This window comes from Myxocyprinus asiaticus, chromosome 35, assembly GCF_019703515.2.
Source record: "Myxocyprinus asiaticus isolate MX2 ecotype Aquarium Trade chromosome 35, UBuf_Myxa_2, whole genome shotgun sequence".
Lineage (NCBI taxonomy): Eukaryota > Metazoa > Chordata > Actinopteri > Cypriniformes > Catostomidae > Myxocyprinus > Myxocyprinus asiaticus.
The window spans coordinates 21,212,629-21,232,980 of record NC_059378.1 but is presented as its reverse complement, the minus strand read 5'-3'; the positions used below and the strand labels follow the sequence as shown (position 1 = coordinate 21,232,980).

Below are 20,352 nucleotides of genomic sequence, written 5' to 3'. Positions count from 1 at the left end.
TCATTCTCTCTACTATTATTCTGACATTTCACATTCTTAAAATAAAGTAGTGATAACTGACCTAAGACGGGGAATATTTTCTACGATTAAATGTCAGGAATTGAGAACTGAGTTTAAATGTATTTGGCTAAGGTGTATGTAAACTTCTGACTTCAGCTGTAACTCTCTCCATGGTGTCATTAGAAAACAAAGAAAACAATTACAAAAAAACAGAAAAGAAAGTAACTTGGCTTAAATCAAGATTTGATTAGCGATGATCAGACATTGTGTAACATAACGTGTTTTTATAGAGTCTTCAAATATATTTGTTGATCAGTACTGTTTGACAAAAGTTCAGGAACACTGATAAGTCTTGCATGCCTTATAAGTGATAAAGAACCAATGACAAGCTTGGAAACTCATGGATGGATCTCATGAAGCTCTGGGTTATGAAGGGAAACCAAGAAGTAATGGGTTGGGTGGTTAACATAGGTCAGTTTTCCACTGACAGCCATTCAAAAGTAGCTGTGTATTCTGATAAAAAAAAATTAAAAAAAAGCAACAAATAAATTGTAAATATTTCATTATATTACAGTAAATGTTTTACGAGTGCCCGATTCTTGAAGAGGGTCATTCGCTAAAATAATAATGCTGTCCAGAATTGAGTGTCTAGGACCAAAGATGGCAGAATTCAAATTGTGTGCCCTTGAGCACTCATGTGAATGCCAATGAGATTCCCATTGATAATGGAAATGTTTACAGATAGCTTTCTCCAGGTATTAAAGACTTCCTTGGGGGGAAACTTACCTGAGTCAGAGATATCATCCCAGTACGGTGAATCGAACTCATACTCGGCCTTCAGAATCTGCTCAAAGAGCTTGGAATCATTTTCATCGTAAAATGGCGGATAGCCACATAAACTGTGAGGAGACAGAGCAATAGTGAGTTGTAACATGCATGCCAGTTGAGTTCTTGAGAATTCATTCATTTCAAGCTAGGGGTGGGCAATATGACCAAAATCTTGTCACAAAATTATATTACGATCACTGTGATGGCCTTCTCGGCCGTATCATTTGTGTGTATGTAGAGGGGAGTGTTTAAGTATAAGTTGTTATTATTATAAACTCTCTTCCAGAAACTCAACATCTTCTCAAAGCAATACAACAAAGAAAATAATACATAAGCAAAATGTTTAGGCTCTTCAGAATTCAGAATGAGTCACGTAAGTTTTGTGGTCTGCGCCGTGAGAGAAGCCGGATTGAGTAGCTCAAATGATTTCGCTCTGCACTCTCCTGAATCTAGAGCACTCACATCGTGAAGCCTGCAGTACTCGCGCACAGTATCTTTGGAGCACAAAAATTCACTCGAGTCCAGCAGACTTCCCTCACTCACATAAAACACAGATGCACACCCAGGCCGTATTCTGATTTCCTTGGAGAATTTGCTTATTTTCTATCAGATCTAATAGTTACTGTAGATAGAGCTTTAATTGTTGGTGACTTCAACATTCACATTGATAATGAAAATGACACATTGGGATTAGCATTTATCGATATTCACAACTCTCTTGCAGTCAGACAAAATGTGACAGGACCAACTCATCGCCATTATCTTACACTAGATTTACATTTACATTTATGTATTTGGCAGATGCTTTTATCCAAAGCGACTTACAGTGCCCTTATTATAGGGACAATCCCCCTGGAGCAACCTGGAGTTAAGTGCCTTGCTCAAGGACACAATGGTGGTGGCTGTGGGGATTGAACCAACAACCTTTTGCTTATCAGTTCAGCGCTTTAGTCCACTACGCCACCAATATAGAAATTCTACCGCAGAGCGATGACATCTCAGATCATTACCTCGTCTCTTGTATGCTAGGATCAGCTAATGTTACTCAATCTACACCACGCTATCATTCAGGTATTACTATTCTTTCAACCACTAAAGATAGCTTCATTAATAATCTTCCAGAATTGCTTCACATACTCAGTAAGCCAAAAAGTCTAGAAGAACTTGATGTAATTACAGAAAATATAAATACAGCCTTCTATAGCACTCTTGATAGAGTCGCCCCCTTCGATTAAAGAAAATTATATAAAAATGGAGCACAAGTGGAAGAATACAAAATTAGAGGTATTTTGCGGTGCATGGAAGGATAGTGTCTGCAGCTACAGACAGTTGCCAGGTCAGCATATTTTAGCAAACTCACAGAAAATAACCACAACAATCCTAGGTGTTTATTCAGTACTGTGGATAAATTGGATAGGAATAAAGCCTTGACTGAACCAGATATTCTGTCGCAGCACAATAGTAATGACTTCTTGAATTTCTTTACTGATAAAATAGAAATCATCAGAAATAAAACTAGAATTATGCAAATCAACTGTCATAGCACGTCAGAAGACAGTGTCTCATAATTTTCCTCACAAGCAACTTCAATCCTTCACTTTCATAGTTCATGAAGAGCTAACAAAACTTATTAAAAAAATCAAATTAAAAAAGCTCTTAAAAGAGGTATTCCCTGTAATCTCAGAACCTCTTCTTAATATTATTAACTCCTTGCCATCCTTAAGACATGACCCATAAAACTTTAAAACGTCCTGGTTACTTGCGTAACCTCCATTCCCTGATGGAGGCCAGCTGTGTGACAGCGCGTCTATGCCGAGAGGTGCCTTGGTCTGGGCATACCAGAGCAGCAGTGGGAGGATTCTTGGGAGGTGAACAGGTCTACCTGTGCCTGTCCGAATCGACTCAAAATCAGCTGGACCACCTGAGGGTGGAGCCTCCACTCTCCCCTGAGGGTAACCTGCCGTGACAGCGCGTCCGCTGCAGTGTTGAGGTCGCCCGGGATGTGAGTGGCTCACAGCGATTTGAAGTACTGCTGACTCCAGAGGAGGAGATGGCGGGCGAGTTGTGACATACGAGAGCGCAGACCGCCTTGGCAGTTGATACAAGTGCATCTCAATAAATTAGAATGTCGTGGAAAAGTTCATTTATTTCATTAATTCAACTCAAATTGTGAAACTCGTGTATTAAATAAATTCAATGCACACAGACTGAAGTAGTTTAAGTCTTTGGTTCTTTTAATTGTGATGATTTTGGCTCACATTTAACAAAAACCCACCAATTCACTATCTCAAAAAATCAGAATACATCATAAGACCAATAAGAAAAACATTTTTAGTGAATTGTTGTTCTCCACCCTTCCTCCAGACTCTAGGAGCTTGGTTTCCAAATGAAATACAAAACTTGCTCTCATCTGAAAAGAGGACTTTGGAACACTGGGCAACAGTCCAGTTCTTCTTCTCCTTAGCCCAGGTAAGATGCCTCTGACGTTGTCTGTGGTTCAGGAGTGGCTTAACAAGAGGAATACGACAACTGTAGCCAAATTCCTTGACATGTCTGTGTGTGTTTGATGCCTTGACCCCAGCCTCAGTCCATTCCTTGTGAAGTTCACCCAAATTCTTGAATCGATTTTGCTGGACAATCATAAGGCTGCGGTTCTCTCGGTTGGTTGTGCATCTTTTTCTTCCACACTTTTTCCTTCCACTCAACTTTCTGTTAACATGCTTGGATACAGCACTCTGTGAACAGCCAGCTTCTTTGGCAATGAATGTTTGTGGCTTACCCTCCTTGTGAAGGGTGTCAATGATTGTCTTCTGGACAACTGTCAGATAAGCAGTCTTCCCCATGATTGTGTAGCCTAGTGAACCAAACTGAGAGACCATTTTGAAGGCTCAGGAAACCTTTGCAGGTGTTTTGAGTTGATTAGCTGATTGGCATGTCAAAATATTCTAATTTTTTGAGATAGTGAATTGGTGGGTTTTTGTTAAATGTGAGCCAAAATCATCACAATTAAAAGAACCAAAGACTTAAACTACTTCAGTCTGTGTGCACTGAATTTATTTAATACACGAGTTTCACAATTTGAGTTGAATTACTGAAATAAATGAACTTTTCCACGACATTCTAATTTATTGAGATGCACCTGTATATGCTACCGTTGCCATGTTGTCTGTCTGAACTAACATGTGCTTGCCCTGGATCAATGGCCGAAACCTCCGCAGGGCGAGCGGAATTGCCAACAACTCGAGGCAGTTGATGTGCCAACGCAGTCACGGGCCCATCCATAAACAGCACCCCAGTCTGTTTTGGAGGCGTCTGTCATGACCACAATGCGCCTGGAGACCTGCTCTAGGGGAACACCTACCCATAGAAATGAGAGGTTGGTCCAAGGGCTGAAGAGACGGTGACAGACCGGCGTGATGGCCACGCGATGTGTCCCGCGGCACCATGGCCGAGTCTGAAGCCAGTGCTGAAGTGGTCTCATATGCATCAACCCGAGCGGGGTGGCCACCGCTGAGGAAGCCATATGCCCCAGGAGCCTCTGAAAGAGTTTCAGTGGAACCGCTGTTTTCTGTTTGAACGCCTTCAAACAGGTCAGTACCGACTGTGTGCGCTTGTTCCTGAGGCGTGCTGTTAATGAGACTGAGTCCAACTCCAAACCGTTGAAAAGAGATGCTCTGAACCGGGAGGAGCTTGCTCTTTTCCCAGTTGACCTGAAGCCCTAATCAGCTGAGGTGCGAGAGCACCAAGTCCCTGTGTGCACATAACATGTCCCGAGAGTGAGCTAGGATTACCCAATCATTGAGATAGTTGAGAATGCGAATGCCCACTTCCCTTAACGGGGCAAGAGCTGCCTCTGCGACCTTCGTGAAGACACGAGGGGACAAGGACAGGCTGAAAGGGAGGACCTTGTACTGATACGCCTGACCCTCGAATGCAAACCGCAGGAAGGGTCTGTGTCGAGGTAGAATCGAGACATGAATGTACGCGTCCTTCAGGTCTACCGCCGCGAACCAATCTTGATGCCGGACGCTCGCCAGAATGCGTTTTTGCGTCAGCATCTTGAACGGGAGTCTGTGTAAAGCCCGGTTCAGTACTCGCAGGTCCAAGATTGGCTGCAACCCACTGCCTTTTTTCAGTACGATGAAGTAGGGGCTGTAAAACCCCTTTTTCATCATGGCCGGAGGGACAGGTTCTATCGCACCCTTCTGTAGGAGGGTGGCGATATCCGCACGCAAGGTAGCAGCGTTTTCGTCCTTCACCAAGGTGAAGTGGATACCACTGAACCTGGGCGGGTGCCTGGCAAACTAAATCGCGTAGTTGAGTCGGACAGTCTGGACCAGCCATCGCAACGGATTGGAAAGCGCATGCCATGCATCCAAGTTCCGCGCAAGGGGAACCAAAGGGACAATGTCGTCGGATGTACCGGCAGGTGGGGCCTCGTGGCGGGGCGGAGCTCGAGGTGCCACACCATGTCGTGGTCGTGCTGAGTCTAGGGACATCAAAGCACTCACCTGGCTCCTTGTGACCACCCCCAGAACAGCCTGGGATGGGGGAGGAAGAGGCCTGTCCTCGGATGTGTGCCACAGCTGGGCGCGCAGGGGCGGGGAGACCGCCACTGGAGCGCCAAATCTGCAAGAGATAAAAGGTGGACGGTGGTCGTGATGATGACCGTGCACACTGGGTATGTGACCCAGGGAAGGAGGAAACTGCTCTTTTGCTGAACTGTTGGGTACCGCAGCCACGTGGGCATGTGGCGAAATCAAATGAAAAAGCAACAAAAGATTCTCCACCCGGCCCTCCACCAGGGGATGGAGTGGTCTTACTACCAGCTCCAATGCAGTGGGTTTCGTCGACCCTGGGTCACCCGTCTCAGGGGCGCTTTGACGACCTTCGTGGGTTCTTGGCGGTCGGCCATGAGACGGGTGGCGTCTGCTTCCTGCGGTGGGCTCCACGCCAGGGCCGGGCCAAAGGGGCGGGCTGCGGCGGAGCTGGTGCAGTCACCGCAGGGGGATGCGCTTGGCGACGAGCAGATGGGGTGCGGGATTTTGAGCCACGCCAGGGCAGGATATGCTGGATAGCCTCCGTCTGCTGCTTCACCGTCGAGAACCATCGCCGAATATGCCAGCCTGGGAGATGGGGGTAGCAAGGAACCGTGTCTTGTCGGCCTCAACCATCTCGACCAGGTTGAGCCAAAGGTGGCGCTCCTGGACCACTAATGTGGAGAACGTCTGCCCGAGAGACCGCGCTGTGACCTTTATCGCTCGGAGAGCGAGGTCGGTCACCGAGCACAGTTCCTGCATCAAATCTGGGGTGGAACTACCCTCGTGCAGTTCTTTAAGTGCCTTGGCTTGGTGGACTTGCAGGAGAGCCATGGCGTGCCGGCAGAGGCGGCTTGTCCAGCAGTGCTGTAGGCTTTGGCCGTCAGGGACAACGTGAACCTACAGGGCTTGGACGGGAGCTTTGGGCGTCCACGCCAGGTGGCGGCGCTCTGCGGGCATAGGTGCACCGCGAGCACCTTATCCACCGGGGGAATCGCCGTATAGCCCCTGGCCGCCCTGCCATCGAGGGTAGTGAGGGCGGGGGAACTGAGAAATAGGGACCAGGCAGTAAAAGGTGCCTCCCATGATTTTGTCAGCTCCTCGTGCTCTTCCGGGAAGAAAGGCACCGGAGCGGGGCGCGGCTGCTTTGAGCGGCACCGCGAGCCCAGGAACCAATCATCGAGCCGCGAGGGTTCAGGGGAGAGCGGAGGGTTCCACTCTAGCCCGACGCTCACGGCTGCCCGGGAAAGCATGTCCGTCATCTCTGCATACGCCTGTGACTGGGCAATTGTCCCTGAAGGGGGGAGCCCAGCTGAGGCTTCTGCGTCCGACTGGACAAGCCCGCTCTCCAATGCTGCGCTCGAGAGCTCATCAGCTTCGCGGGATCTGAACAAGAGGTCGAACTCGCTGTTCAGAGGTGAATGAACAGTCGTGAGAATTCAGCTCAATAAGCATGACCGTTCGGCTCCGAAGAGAAAATCTGAATGAGTGGTTGCATACCAGCTCCTTTTATACCCGTATGTCCGGGTGAGTGGCATGCCACTCGCCAATTTTTATTGGCCTTTTATCAAAGACCAGAGGTGTTTCGGGCTCCCAAAAGTGACCCCTAGTGTCCCTACATCGACACAACGTCGAGTGAGTGACAGATAGGGAATGGCAGTTATCAAACCACTTATTAAGAAGCCACAGCTTGATCCTGGTGAATTGGCTAATTATAGACCGATTTCAAATCTCCCATTTATGTCAGAAATACTAGAAAAGGAAGTGTCCTCCCAACCATGTTCATTTCTACAGAGAAATGGTATATATTAACAGTTTCAGTCAGGATTTAGGCCCCATCACAGTACAGAAACTGCACTCATCAGAGTTACAAATGACTTCCTCTTATCATCTGATCACGACTGCATTTCTCTTCTAGTGCTTTTAGATCTTAGCGCTGCCTTCAACACCATAGATCACGACATTCTCTTGAATAGGCTGGAGAATTATGTTGGCATTAGTGGACTTGCATTAGCATGGTTCAGGTCCTATTTATCAGACCGCTACCACTTTGTATATGTAAATGAAGAATTGTCAAATCAAACTACATTTAAGTATTGAGTGCCACATGGATCAGTTTTAGGGCCTCTGCTTTTCTCCTTATACTGTATATGCTTCCCCTGGGAGATATTATCAGGAATCGTGGAATAAGTTTCCACTGTTATGCCGACGATACCCAACTTTATATTTCTTCTAAACCCGACGAAATTTCACAATTCTCCAAATTAGCAGAGTTTATCAATTAAATCAATGATTGGGTGGACGGACATTTCCTTCTACTCAATTCCGGCAAAACAGAGGTACAAATTATTGGACCAAAAACCTCTAAAAATAAGCTTCTAAAATATCATTTGACTCTCAATGGATGTACTGTTATGTCATCTTCTACAGGGAAGAACTTAGTTGTTATATTTTATACCATTTCTCAGAAACATTTCTCATAATCTATTAGGGCTGAAACGATTAGTCGACGTTATCAACACCGTCGACAATAAAAAATTATCAACAAAAATGTTCGTTGTCGAATAGTCATTTGATCTCATTTAACGTAACATGAGATCACATTAAACTATAATGATGACGCAAGAGAGCAGCACTGCAGTTTGCGCCTGACTGAGGAGAGGAAGAAATTACACAGCTCACAGTCCAGATGCACTCTAAACTTTCCAAACAGCTTCAGGTGATGTAGATCGCAAAGTATGAGGGAATTATAATGCAAAAATAGAAAATAAGTAAATACAGAAGCACTCTTGTTGTGGAATAAGCGGAGCTGGAGCTCTTTAAAGGAAACACCCTGCATTACATCTTATATGCAGTTATATTTCATGCGTTTTAGCTTTATTAAAGTTAAAATAATACGGAAGCAGATCATGTAAATAACTACAAACTCAGAAACTGGCATTTCTCTGTGTGGTCAGCGCCTATTCTATGAGTTGCGCGAATGTCCCGATCTAAAGGGGGAGAGATTTAAACTGCACCCGGCTGATGCACACTCTGTCTGGGGATGCTCATCTCTCGAGCACGCACGCTTAATGCAGCTAGATTATAACATGATGGCTCACAACTTATTGAATCATAATATATGTCACTGTGCATTTCTTATCGTGAAGAAAATTGGCAATATGCAGCTTTATTAATAAGAGAGAGTTTGTTTTTTTGTGAGTTAAAGATGGATTGAAGTGAATAGAAAGGTGAGAGAGGGTTGTCTTCGCCCCATTATACACTGCAACAAAATACGTTTTTGATTTGTTTTTGTTTTGGCTTGTTTTCCAATATAAATATCTAAATCTCCTTTAAAAAAAACATGTATTTTCTTTAGCAGCTATACTGGAGAAGAAAAAAAAATGTATCTGAGAATGTTGAATATAATATAAAAAATACAAATATTTTAAAATATCTAAAAATCCTTTTAAAAAAAAGATGCATTCACCTGAGAAGCAGCATATAAAATATTTAGACTTGCTTTTAGAGAATAGATCTTGAATATAAGTATATTTTGTCTTTACTGCGCTTGCAGAAGTATAACCAAGTGAAAAAATACCCTTATATACAAAATACACTTATATTTAAGATACATTCTCTTAGTCTAAATATCTTATATGTTGCTTCTCAAGTAAATGTATCTTGTTTTAAGGATTTTTTTAGACAACTTTAAATGGAAAACAAGACAAAAACACTTGATAAAAATTGAATTTTTTTGCAGTGAATTTCTTTACTGAATTAAACTTAATAAAAAGTATTTTTTCCCCTTTAATTAAGTGAATGTCATTTAGAGGTATTTTTAAAAGATGATTTTGTCCTGTTTATTGTTAGTAAGCACATTTAATACAACCTTTTAAGTCGGACACTAGCTGAATAATCGGTTAAGAGCTAATGATTAATCGTTGCAATAATTGTCGAATAATCATTCTAATAATAGTTAGATTAATCGATTATCAAAATAATCATTAGTTGCAGCCCAATAATCTATAACTCTGCAATAAATTGGATGTCATCTACGCTAATATTATTCTATTTCTTTCCCTGTCTCAACCTCGGGATTCATATCCCGAGGTTACCACAGCCGGCCAGATCCAGCTCCGTTCCTGCTTGGTGTCGGACTCCACTGCTACGTGTCACTGAGGAATGATGACAAACTACAGCCAGTGCTAGCCAGACATCACTTCAGTCTTTTATGATGGACTTCAGAGGATGAACTGATGCCAACTCCAACTGTTAGACATCGGATACTTCATATGCCACTGCCTAAACTTTGGACTTAAGATGGACCCCACCGAACCTCACCGAAATGACCTGCCGGTTGAACTGCGATGCATCTCATTGATCTCTGCCTGCATCACCTTTGTTTATTGTTGGACTATACTCTTGAAATAGAATACATAGACTATTAATTAATTGCCAACAAAAGCCTTCATCAGCCAACTAACAAAGGACAATGCATCTATGTGAACTTCTGCAGTTAATCCAAGAAGGACTTCAAAGACATTAGTAATTAATCTTACAGTTCATAAAAAATCTTTATTTAACCTTAACAGTTTTGTGGTCCTTGCCACAGTCACCTTTGGCTTGCTCACTGGGGTTCTAAATACAATTATTATTTAACTATTTATTTATTTTTATACACAATTTACAATTAAACAATGATGACTCTAAGACTTTATAGATATTACTGTTTAATTTTCTGTTAAAGCATTATTTTCTGTAAAGCTGTTTTGAAACGATGTGTGTTGTGAAAAACACTATACAAATAAAAATGACTTGACCCACTGATAGATGCACACACGCTGCACGCGTGGATTTTACATATGCCAATATATACAAATCTCTATCGATTGACACTTTATATCGTTGTCATGGTATATATCATTATTTCTCCCAGCCCTAGTTCAGGCATACAAAGGATACAGGATACAGAGAGAACATGGAAAGATGGAACAATATACACACATCTATAAGCAGCAGTGATCGCTATACTCACAGGATGTATGCAATGACCCCGATTGACCAGCAGTCCACTGCTTTACTGTATGGCTTCTGTGCCAGAACCTCAGGAGCTGCAGTTCAGAGCAAACAAATAAACTTAAATTCACATGGTTACCATCTCATTCCTTCATCAAGTACAAAACATCAAGTACTGTAATTCACAGAAACAAATTCTACAGGCCCCAGTAGTAGGATGATAAATAAACATCCCATTCTCAATTGCATCCTGTTTATTTAACTAATGGTAAACTGACTGAATATTCAAATATTTTCTGACATATTCATGCTATGAGTATTCAAATCAGATTAATCTACATTAGGATACTTTAATACCCAAGCTTCACTCTTTAAGAATAACCTATATCTAAACTTGCTGACACAAATACATAATTTTCTTCTTGAAAACTGGGTGCTTGCAGAACCAGTGTGTAGTTATTGCTAAACATAAAAGTCTTCTAAGAGAAAAGATTTGTATACTTGGGTCCACAAGTATACAAAAAGCTTGTGAAAATACACACATTCACCTAATGAATGCTGGAAAATCAGAAAACATAACTGTTAGAAAACATATTATATACTCTTTATGTATACAGGTGCATCTCAATAAATTAGAATGGCGTGGAAAAGTTAATTTATTTCAGTAATTCAACTCAAATTGTGAAACTTGTGTATTAAATAAATTCAATGCACACAGACTGAAGTAATTTAAGTCTTTGGTTCTTTTAATTGTGATGATTTTGGCTCACATTTAACAAAAACCCACCAATTCACTATCTCAACAAATTAGAATACATCATAAGGCCAATAAAAAAAAACATTTTTAGTGAATTGTTGGGCTTCTGGAAAGTATGTTCATTTACTGTATATGTACTCAATACTTGGTAGGGGCTCCTTTTGCTTTAATTACTGCCTCAATTTGGCGTGGCATGGAGGTGATCAGTTTTTGGCACTGCTGAGGTGGTATGGAAGCCCAGGTTTCTTTGACGGTGGCCTTCAGCTCATCTGCATTTTTTGGTCTCTTGTTTCTCATTTTCCTCTTGACAATACCCCATAGATTCTCTATGGGGTTCAGGTCTGGTGAGTTTGCTGGCCAGTCAAGCACACCAACACCATGGTCATTTAACCAACTTTTGGTGCTTTTGGCAGAGTGGGCATGTGCCAAATCCTGCTGGAAAATGAAATCAGCATCTTTAAAAAGCTGGTCAGCAGAAGGAAGCATGAAGTGCTCCAAAATTTCTTGGTAAACGGGTGCAGTGACTTTGGTTTTCAAAAAACACAATGGACCAACACCAGCAAATGACATTGCACCCCAAATCATCACAGACTGTGGAAACTTAACACTGGACTTCAAGCAACTTGGGCTATGAGCTTCTCCACCCTTCCTCCAGACTCTAGGACCTTGGTTTCCAAATGAAATACAAAACTTGCTCTCATCTGAAAAGAGGACTTTGGACCACTGGGCAACAGTCCAGTTCTTCTTCTCCTTAGCCCAGGTAAGATGCCTCTGACGTTGTCTGTGGTTCAGGAGTGGCTTAACAAGAGGAATACGACAACTGTAGCCAAATTCCTTGACACGTCTGTGTGTGGTGGCTCTTGATGCCTTGACCCCAGCCTCAGTCCATTCCTTGTGAAGTTCACCCAAATTCTTGAATCGATTTTGCTTGACAATAATAAGGCTGCGGTTCTCTCGGTTGGTTGTGCGTCTTTTTCTTCCACACTTTTTCCTTCCACTCAACTTTCTGTTAACATGCTTGGATACAGCACTCTGTGAACAGCCAGCTTCTTTGGCAATGAATGTTTGTGGCTTACCCTCCTTGTGAAGGGTGTCAATGATTGTCTTCTGGACAACTGTCAGATCAGCAGTCTTCCCCATGATTGTGTAGCCTAGTGAACCAAACTGAGAGACCATTTTGAAGGCTCAGGAAACCTTTGTAGGTGTTTTGAGTTGATTAGCTGATTGGCATGTCACCATATTCTAATTTGTTGAGATAGTGAATTGGTGGGTTTTTGTTAAATGTGAGCCAAAATCATCACAATTAAAAGAATCAAAGACTTAAATTACTTCAGTCTGTGTGCATTGAATTTATTTAATACACGAGTTTCACAATTTGAGTTGAATTACTGAAATAAATTAACTTTTCCATGACATTCTAATTTATTGAGATGCACCTGTATATGGCTAGTTTACTTTTTTTGGCAACATCAAAAGATTTGAGGTTAAAATGTATATTAATTAGGAGTGTAAAAAATATTGTATCATATTGTATCGTACAATACGACGCTCACTATACAATACCATATGTAACGTACGATACATAAACAAACACATTATATAGTGTATTTAAAACCAAGCAGCACAATATTGAGAGCTGCGGAACTGTCTCCTGATGAGCGGCGATGAGCGCTCACAGGAAAACAGAGCAACACAGAGAAGATCGATGGCAAATGGCCTTTTTTATTTATTTATTTATTTTTTTTTTTCCCTTTTTCTCCCAATTTGGAATGCCCAATTCCCAATGTGCTTTTAAGTCCTCGTGGTTGTGTAGTTATCCACCTCAGTCCGTGGTGGAGGACGAATCCCAGTTGCCTCCGCGTCTGAGACAGTCAACCCGCACATCTTATCACGTGGCTTGTTGAGTGCATTGCCACGGAGACATAGTGCGTGTGGAGGCTTCACGCCACGCACCGCGGCAACTGCTCTCAACTCACCATGCACCCCACCGAGAATGAACCACATTATAGCGACCACGAGGAGTTTACCCCATGTGACTCTACCCTCTTTAGCAACCGAGCCAATTTGGTTGCTTAGGAGACCTGGCTGGAGTCACTCAGCACGCCCTGGGATTCGAACTAGCGAGCTAGTGAACTCCAGGGGTGGTAGCCAGCGTATTTTACCACTGAGCTACCCAGGCCCCCCAATTAGCAGTACAGCTTGTTGAATTTTCCAAACAACGTCTTGTCCTGGTGCTACTACAGTATATCAAACATGTCATTTTATTTACGCCGACATCACCGCGCAAATCGGCGGATTTGTGAGGCAGAAACAGCAGCAGTAAGTTTAACAGCCAACTCTCCCAGCCGACATTGAGCGTGACATGCACAGCAAGATGCTCATAAGTTATGAGTCATAACTATTAACAGCTTACTCAAAAAACCGACAACATAAGAAACCCGGGATTATATGAGACTTATAATTATCTGCTTTTGACTTTGAAACGTAAACAGCTTTGAGAACAACATGCACACTTGTTATAAGCCAGTAAACGTAAATGCTAAAAGTTTACATGCAAAGTGAAACAGGGGGAAGAGGGCAAAAAAAATTACATGTGCCAATCGGTTTTTGCTCTAACTGCTAAATAATATTGGATTATGTACATATATTGTAAAACCAGAGGTCAGGTTCCTCTGAAGTTTTTTTTTTTCACCACTAAATAACATTGAAAGGAGTTTTTTTCCTTGCTACAGTCACTTCAGCTTGTTCACAGGGGGCTTTCAAGACAAGGCATGATTTTCTATAAAGCTGCTCTGAAAATGTGTATTGTGAAAAGAGCTATACAAATAAAAATGACTAGAGTGTAGACAAACTTATTTTCTCAAGAAAAACATGAAAGTTGTGAGTTCATATTAGTTTTTCTCAACAATAAAACTAAATAAATGCACTGCTGTTGTTTAAGTTACTTAGAGCTCAGCTTTTTATTTCCAATGCTAGACACATTTGTGGTATTTATGATTTAAAAGACATTTATGTTGAATCCTTAAATAAGCTTGAGCGAAACATTTGTGGGTGCTCAAATCTTATTGTATCATATTGTGAGTCTATGCGTCATATTGTCTCGTGAAATTTGTGTATCGTTACATGCCTAATATTAATGTATAACAGAAAGGGTTTATTTAAGGTGCTGTGACTGATCACCCTTTTTTTTACGCTTTTGCCAATTTGACCAACCAATTTGAATCAATTTTAGATTTAGAAAAATGCTTTTTAAAATAGATTTAGATGTGGTATATCATGTCACACTGCAGGACAGATGTGTTTTTTTTGTGCATGGAGCCATATCTTACCGACGTATCCTGGTGTGCCACACGCTGTGCTCATCACACTGCCCGAACCTTCGATCTTTGACAGGCCGAAATCACTGATCATTATCTTGGAGTCTTCATCCATACTGTAATACAGCAAGTTCTCTGGCTGCAGCACAAATACACAGACTCAAACAACAGGCGAATGAGACTATGGCCATAGATATTCACTTTCACATGGGTTAGGCGACCTATCACAGACACACACTCACACTCACACACACACACACACACACATTGATTGTCTCTATCTGTGTGTCAGCAGACAGGCATAATTAGCCCGAACAAGAATTGGATTGATCATCCTGGCTATAAACAAACTTTGCGTAAGGACTAACGGAATTAGCCGTAACTCCGGAAACAATGAAGGAGAGCTTCTAGCCAGAAAATTTGTTAACGTACGATATTCACTGACTCTAGAGCACGATTTTACATGCTGATCAATTGCTCTGATGGATGGCTAAAATATGTGTGTATGTACAGTTGAAGTTAGAAATGTACATACAATTTAGCCATATACATTTAAATTCAGTTTTTCACAATTCCTGACATTTAATAGTAGAAAATATTGCCTGTCTTAGGTTAGTTAGGATCACTACTTTTTTTTAAGAATGTGAAATGTCAGAATAATAGTAGAGAGAATGATTTATTTAAGCTTTTATTTCTTTCATCACATTCCCAGTGGGTAAGAAGTTTACTTACACTTTCTTAGTATTTAGTAGCATTGACTTTAAATTGTTTAACTTGGGGCAAATATTTTGGGTAACCTTCCACAAGTCGCTAGAATTTTGGCCCTTTCTTCCAGACAGAACTGGTGTAACTGAGTCAGGTTTGTAGGCCTCCTTGCCCACACACACTTTTTCAGTTATGCTCACAAATTTTCTATCGGATTGATGTCAGGGCTTTGTGATGGCCACTCCAATACCTTGACTTGTCACAAATTTGGAGGTATGCTTGGGGTCATTGTCCATTTGGAAGACCCATTTGCTTCTGAGCTTAAACTTCATGGCTGATGTCTTGAGATGTTGCTTCAATATATCCACATAATTTTCTTTCCTCATGATGCCATCTGTTTTGTGAAGTACACCAGTCCCTCCTGCAGCAAAGCACCCCCACAACATGATGATGCCAGAGACCAGAGGAAATTTCTACAAAAAGTAAGATCTTTGTCCCAATGTGTACTTGCAAACAGAAGTCTGGCTTTTTTATGGCGGATTTGCAGTATTGGCTTCTTCCTTGCTGAGCAGCCTTTCAGGTTATGTCGATATAGACTCATGTTACTGTGGATATAGATACTTGTCTACCTGTTTCCTCCAGCATCTTCACAAGGTCCTTTGCTGGATTGATTTGCACTTTTCGCACCAAACTACATTCATATCTAGGAGACAGAATGCGTCTCCTTCCTGAGATGTATGATGGCTGCGTGGTCCCATGGTGTTTATACTTGTGTACTATTGTTTGTACAGATGAACATGGTGCCTTCAGGCATTTGGAAATTGCTCCCAAGGATGATCCTGACTTGCGGAGGTCCACAATTTTTGTTTCTGAGTTCTTGGATGATTTCTTTTGATTTTCCCATGATGTCAAGCAAAGAGGCACTGAGTTTGAAGGTAGCCCTTAAAATACATCCACAGGTGCACCTCCAATTGACTCCAATAAGCCAATTAGCCAATCAGAAGCTAATTGGCTAATTGCCTAAAGGATTGACGTCATTATTTGGAATTTTCCAAGCTGCTTAAAGGCACAGTTAACTTAGTGTATGTAAACTTCTGACCCACTAGAATTGTGATATAGTTAATTAAATGTGAAACAATCTGTCTGTAAACAATTGTTGGAAAAATTACTCATGTCATGCACAAAGTTGATGTCCTAAATGACTTGCCAAAACTATAGTTTGCTAATATGAAATCTGTGGAGTGGTTAAAAAAATGAGTTTTAATGACTTCAGCCTAAGTGTATGTAAACTTCTGACTTCAACTGTATGTGTAAGCAATGACTTCTTGCGTACGGTATCACAGCATATGAGCAAAACTTCTTTTTTTAAATTTTGGGGGGCCTTTTTAACATCAAAATTCATTTAATTCAATAAAAAATTCTAAAATAATAGTTAATATGGTTTATGCAAATAATGTAATGAATTTAGGGCTTTCAATTATTAATTATACAAAAAAAAAAACAACTTGTTAAAAAACGTAACACAATTAATCATGTCCCCAGACCATAATAAGGATTATTCCTTATATCTCAGCAATTCAAGCTTGTAGTACCACCTTATTTTTCTGGGGGCAGTAAGCGAAACTCCAGCTGTATAGGCAACGCGCTGCTTACACAGACAGAGAAAAAAATCGCACTTACCGAGTGCAGAAAACACAAGATGAGAACATGTTCTTGCATTCAAACACAGCTTGATTAGGTGCAAATCAGTATGTAGGGATATCAAAACATGTTTTTCTAAGCTTCGTTTAACTTGACACAGTGACCTAAAACGGTACGTTTATGACACAATGCAACCGTCCGTCTGACGCAGGTGTACATTGAAGCATCCTTAAACAAGCCCTTATAATAAATTTCAGACTGATTGACAAATTCAGTTGCAAAATGGATTGCTTTTGACTGTAGACGAAGGATAGGCTTATGTTCAATAATACGTAAATAAACAGTATATTGCATTCTAAAGCCACTTTTTGTATTGTCTTTTTTGAATGCTTTACTTGTGTGCCAAAATAATGTAATGCATTTTAATGATCTGTATTATATATATATATATATATATATATATATATATATATATATATATATATATATATATATATATATATATATATAATTATTTAAATATAACTATAATTATTTAATCATTATATATTTAATTATTGTTGCTTTCTCAGCAAATATTTATGTATGGGTTTAATTGTGATTAATTTGATTCATTAATTGGCATACCATGTAAACAATTTGATTAAAACATTTTATCGATTGACAGTTCAAATTTTTTTATTAAAAGAATATCTATATTTTATTAAATATTATTTACAATTAAATTGTGGCCAATTTAATAGCAATAATGGCCCGGGAAATGACATTGAGCCAGACTTGAACTCACATTGTTGACATGAACACCATGACTCAACACTATGTGCATATCCGTTCACCGCTAGGCCACTGCGCTAAACCAAAAGACAATTCCTAAATAAAACTCTTCACCTTGATTTTATTTTTAACTTCAAAAATGGGACTGGAGCCATTGATTGATCCATTTACCTAGAACTACTTTCCTGGGCTGTAGGGACACAGACTCTACTACTAATATCAAAGACTCTGTGTTACTATTAAACAATTGAAACTTTCAGCTCAGATTTCTCACAGAGTGACAATCTTTGTTTGAAATCAGCTCCTTTAATCTGCTCGTTCAGACCTGAAGGCCCCCCACCTTCTCACCTTTAGATCTCTGTGCACGATGCCCATGTCATGTAGGTATTTCACAGCGTCCAAGATCTGCTGGATGAGCTTACTGGCGTCTTTCTCTGTGTAAAATCCTTTTTCCACAATCCTGTCAAAGAGTTCACCACCGGACACACTGCCAGTGGAAAAACAGAGACACTCGCAAAGCTGTTTGCTGTCTGAGTCTCTTTCACACACACCAACACACGTTATTAAAAAAAAAGTACCAAAGTACCATAGCATCACCACGTGATACCATTACAATTTGATACCATACAGTTCTGAGAATTTAGGCAGAAATGTGTTTAGTTGTTATAAAAATAATGCAACAAAGTAAAAGATCTTCATGGTTTTCTTTGTGAAAAATATATTTTTTATTTAGATTTTGGGTTGGAATATGACCCAGACATTTAATCATCAGGTTAACCCATGTGCAGGCTGGACAAGAGACCATCTCTCTATGTGAAATCTCTGTTGACTCCTAACAGTGATAAACCGATACATTGTCCAGATTAATTAATTAGTCATTTTGAGTCCACTAGGCTGACACAGCATTTTAATTGGATAATAAACTATTTGTTTCTATATTTTGTGAATTTTTAATAAATACAAGCATTTCATTTTTAGAAATGTTGTGTACATCTAATTTACCATCACTAAATTGTATAATGTATGTATCGGCATTACGTCAGCCATTGAAAAATTTAAATTGTTTGACCACAACCTTTTAACTTTTACACAGAGGCAGTGCACTGTAAAAAGTGGTACCCTACAACTGTTACCTTAATGATCTATTTCTACTTGTTTTAACCCATAAAAATGACTTTTCTTGATGTAACATAATTTGTCAGGGTGATTTTGTCAGATTAAATACAATTTTTGACTTGAATAAAACCAGTTAATTTACATGTTAGCACATGAAGCAGTTTTTCATTACCTGACAAATTATTATTGTATTTTTTTGGTGTAAGCTTATGAACAATGAATCTTCTTTCAGCAGGCTGTGTTTTGTGCGTGTCTGTAGGAAGGAAGGAACATTAAGTGTGGGCTTTCATAGTCTATGGTATTTGAAGCATCGAGATTGTGGGTGAAAACACACACACACACACACACACACACACAAGCATGCTGAGTTGATCTCTCGCTGAGTTGAAAGTCCTGCCAGGCTTGAAGCCCTGCTGCCTGCGCACAGAGCTGCAATAACCATCAAAAAACAACAATGAACATTTATTTTATCTTTAGTCTCATTCCAATCTCTGTTTTCACAGCCCTTGTGGAAACTGTCCCTCTGCTGTGGTTTTTTTTATGCATTCGTCTCTGGTCACTTGGTTTCTCTTCTCTATCTTTGCAACTATCTCTCTCTCTCTCTCTCTCTCTCTCTCTCTCTCTCTCTCTCTCTATAGTATTGACATTTCAGATGGTAGGTGTGAAGAAGCAGGTGTGAGCATATTTTCCTAGCCCTGCTCAGTGTGCTTTGAGTGCCTCTCTGTGTGTGTGTTTGTCTGTAGGTTGTATAGCCTTTTCCTTGATTTCTCCATGGAGTAGACAATAGCCAGACTCTCTGGCACATAAGTAATTAAAAGAGGTTGAAACTACTAACACACACTTGTGCATTACCTGTTACTATGCACCTCTGTGGGGCCTGTTAGAAAGAGACATGATAGGGTCTAGTATTGTGTCACGCAACTCCTATGGGGTTCCTGTGATATTTAACCAGTCTGTCATACTTTATAGATGAAGTGTGTTCCTATGCCATCTTAAAGGAATAGTTGGCACACAAAATTGCATTTCAAAGCCTGTATGAATTCAGTAGAACACAAAAGGAGTTATTTATAGCAAAAATCTGAAAAAGCTGCTGTTTTCCATATGATGAAAGTGAAAAGTGACCATGACTGTCATGCAAGAATCTGAAGGAAGGATTTTTAGTGAATAATGACTTTAATTTAAATTTCATCAGTCTATTCCTCACACAAAGCTATCATATGTCTTTAGAAGACATGGAATAATGCCCACAAGTAATATGGACTCTTTTTTTATGCTTTTAATGTTCTTTTTTTTAGAGCTTGACAGCCCCAGGTCACTGTTCATCATTTCATTGTATTTAAGATATCTGCTTTCAACACGAGGGTGAGTAAATAATGACAGAGTTATAATTTTTTGGTGAACTTTCCCTTTAATATGCAGTGTCAACTATAAGTAAACCATTTGTAGTTTAATTTCCCTGTAAAGTGTAAACACTCTGACTCTGTGGCAGTTTCAAAACACTGCTCTGTTTGTTTGAGCATCCTTACCAGACTGGTTCAACCAATTACATGATTTTGAGGTGGGTTTTTAGAAGAAGCCTTTATTCTGTCACACATTATACATTTGCATATATACAGGAAAATTCTTTTTTCTTTTTTTTTTTTTACAGAGTGCAGAGTCAGCCATGATATGGTGCCCC

General features: G+C 40.4%; 1 protein-coding gene across 4 annotated transcripts in view; it reads right to left on the bottom strand.

Moving 5' to 3' along the window:
* Positions 1 to 20,352, bottom strand: part of LOC127426321 (calcium/calmodulin-dependent protein kinase type 1-like) — a 128,392-nt gene that overhangs the window by 8,779 nt on the left and 99,261 nt on the right. For all 4 annotated transcript variants that reach the window (XM_051673068.1, XM_051673067.1, XM_051673066.1 and 1 more), the window contains 4 exons: positions 17,907 to 18,045; positions 14,451 to 14,577; positions 10,384 to 10,459; positions 787 to 899 (listed from right to left, as the gene is read on the bottom strand). In XM_051673068.1, the coding sequence (XP_051529028.1) occupies positions 787 to 899; positions 10,384 to 10,459; positions 14,451 to 14,577; positions 17,907 to 18,045 (455 nt within the window). The remainder of the gene's footprint in view (positions 1 to 786; positions 900 to 10,383; positions 10,460 to 14,450; positions 14,578 to 17,906; positions 18,046 to 20,352) is intronic.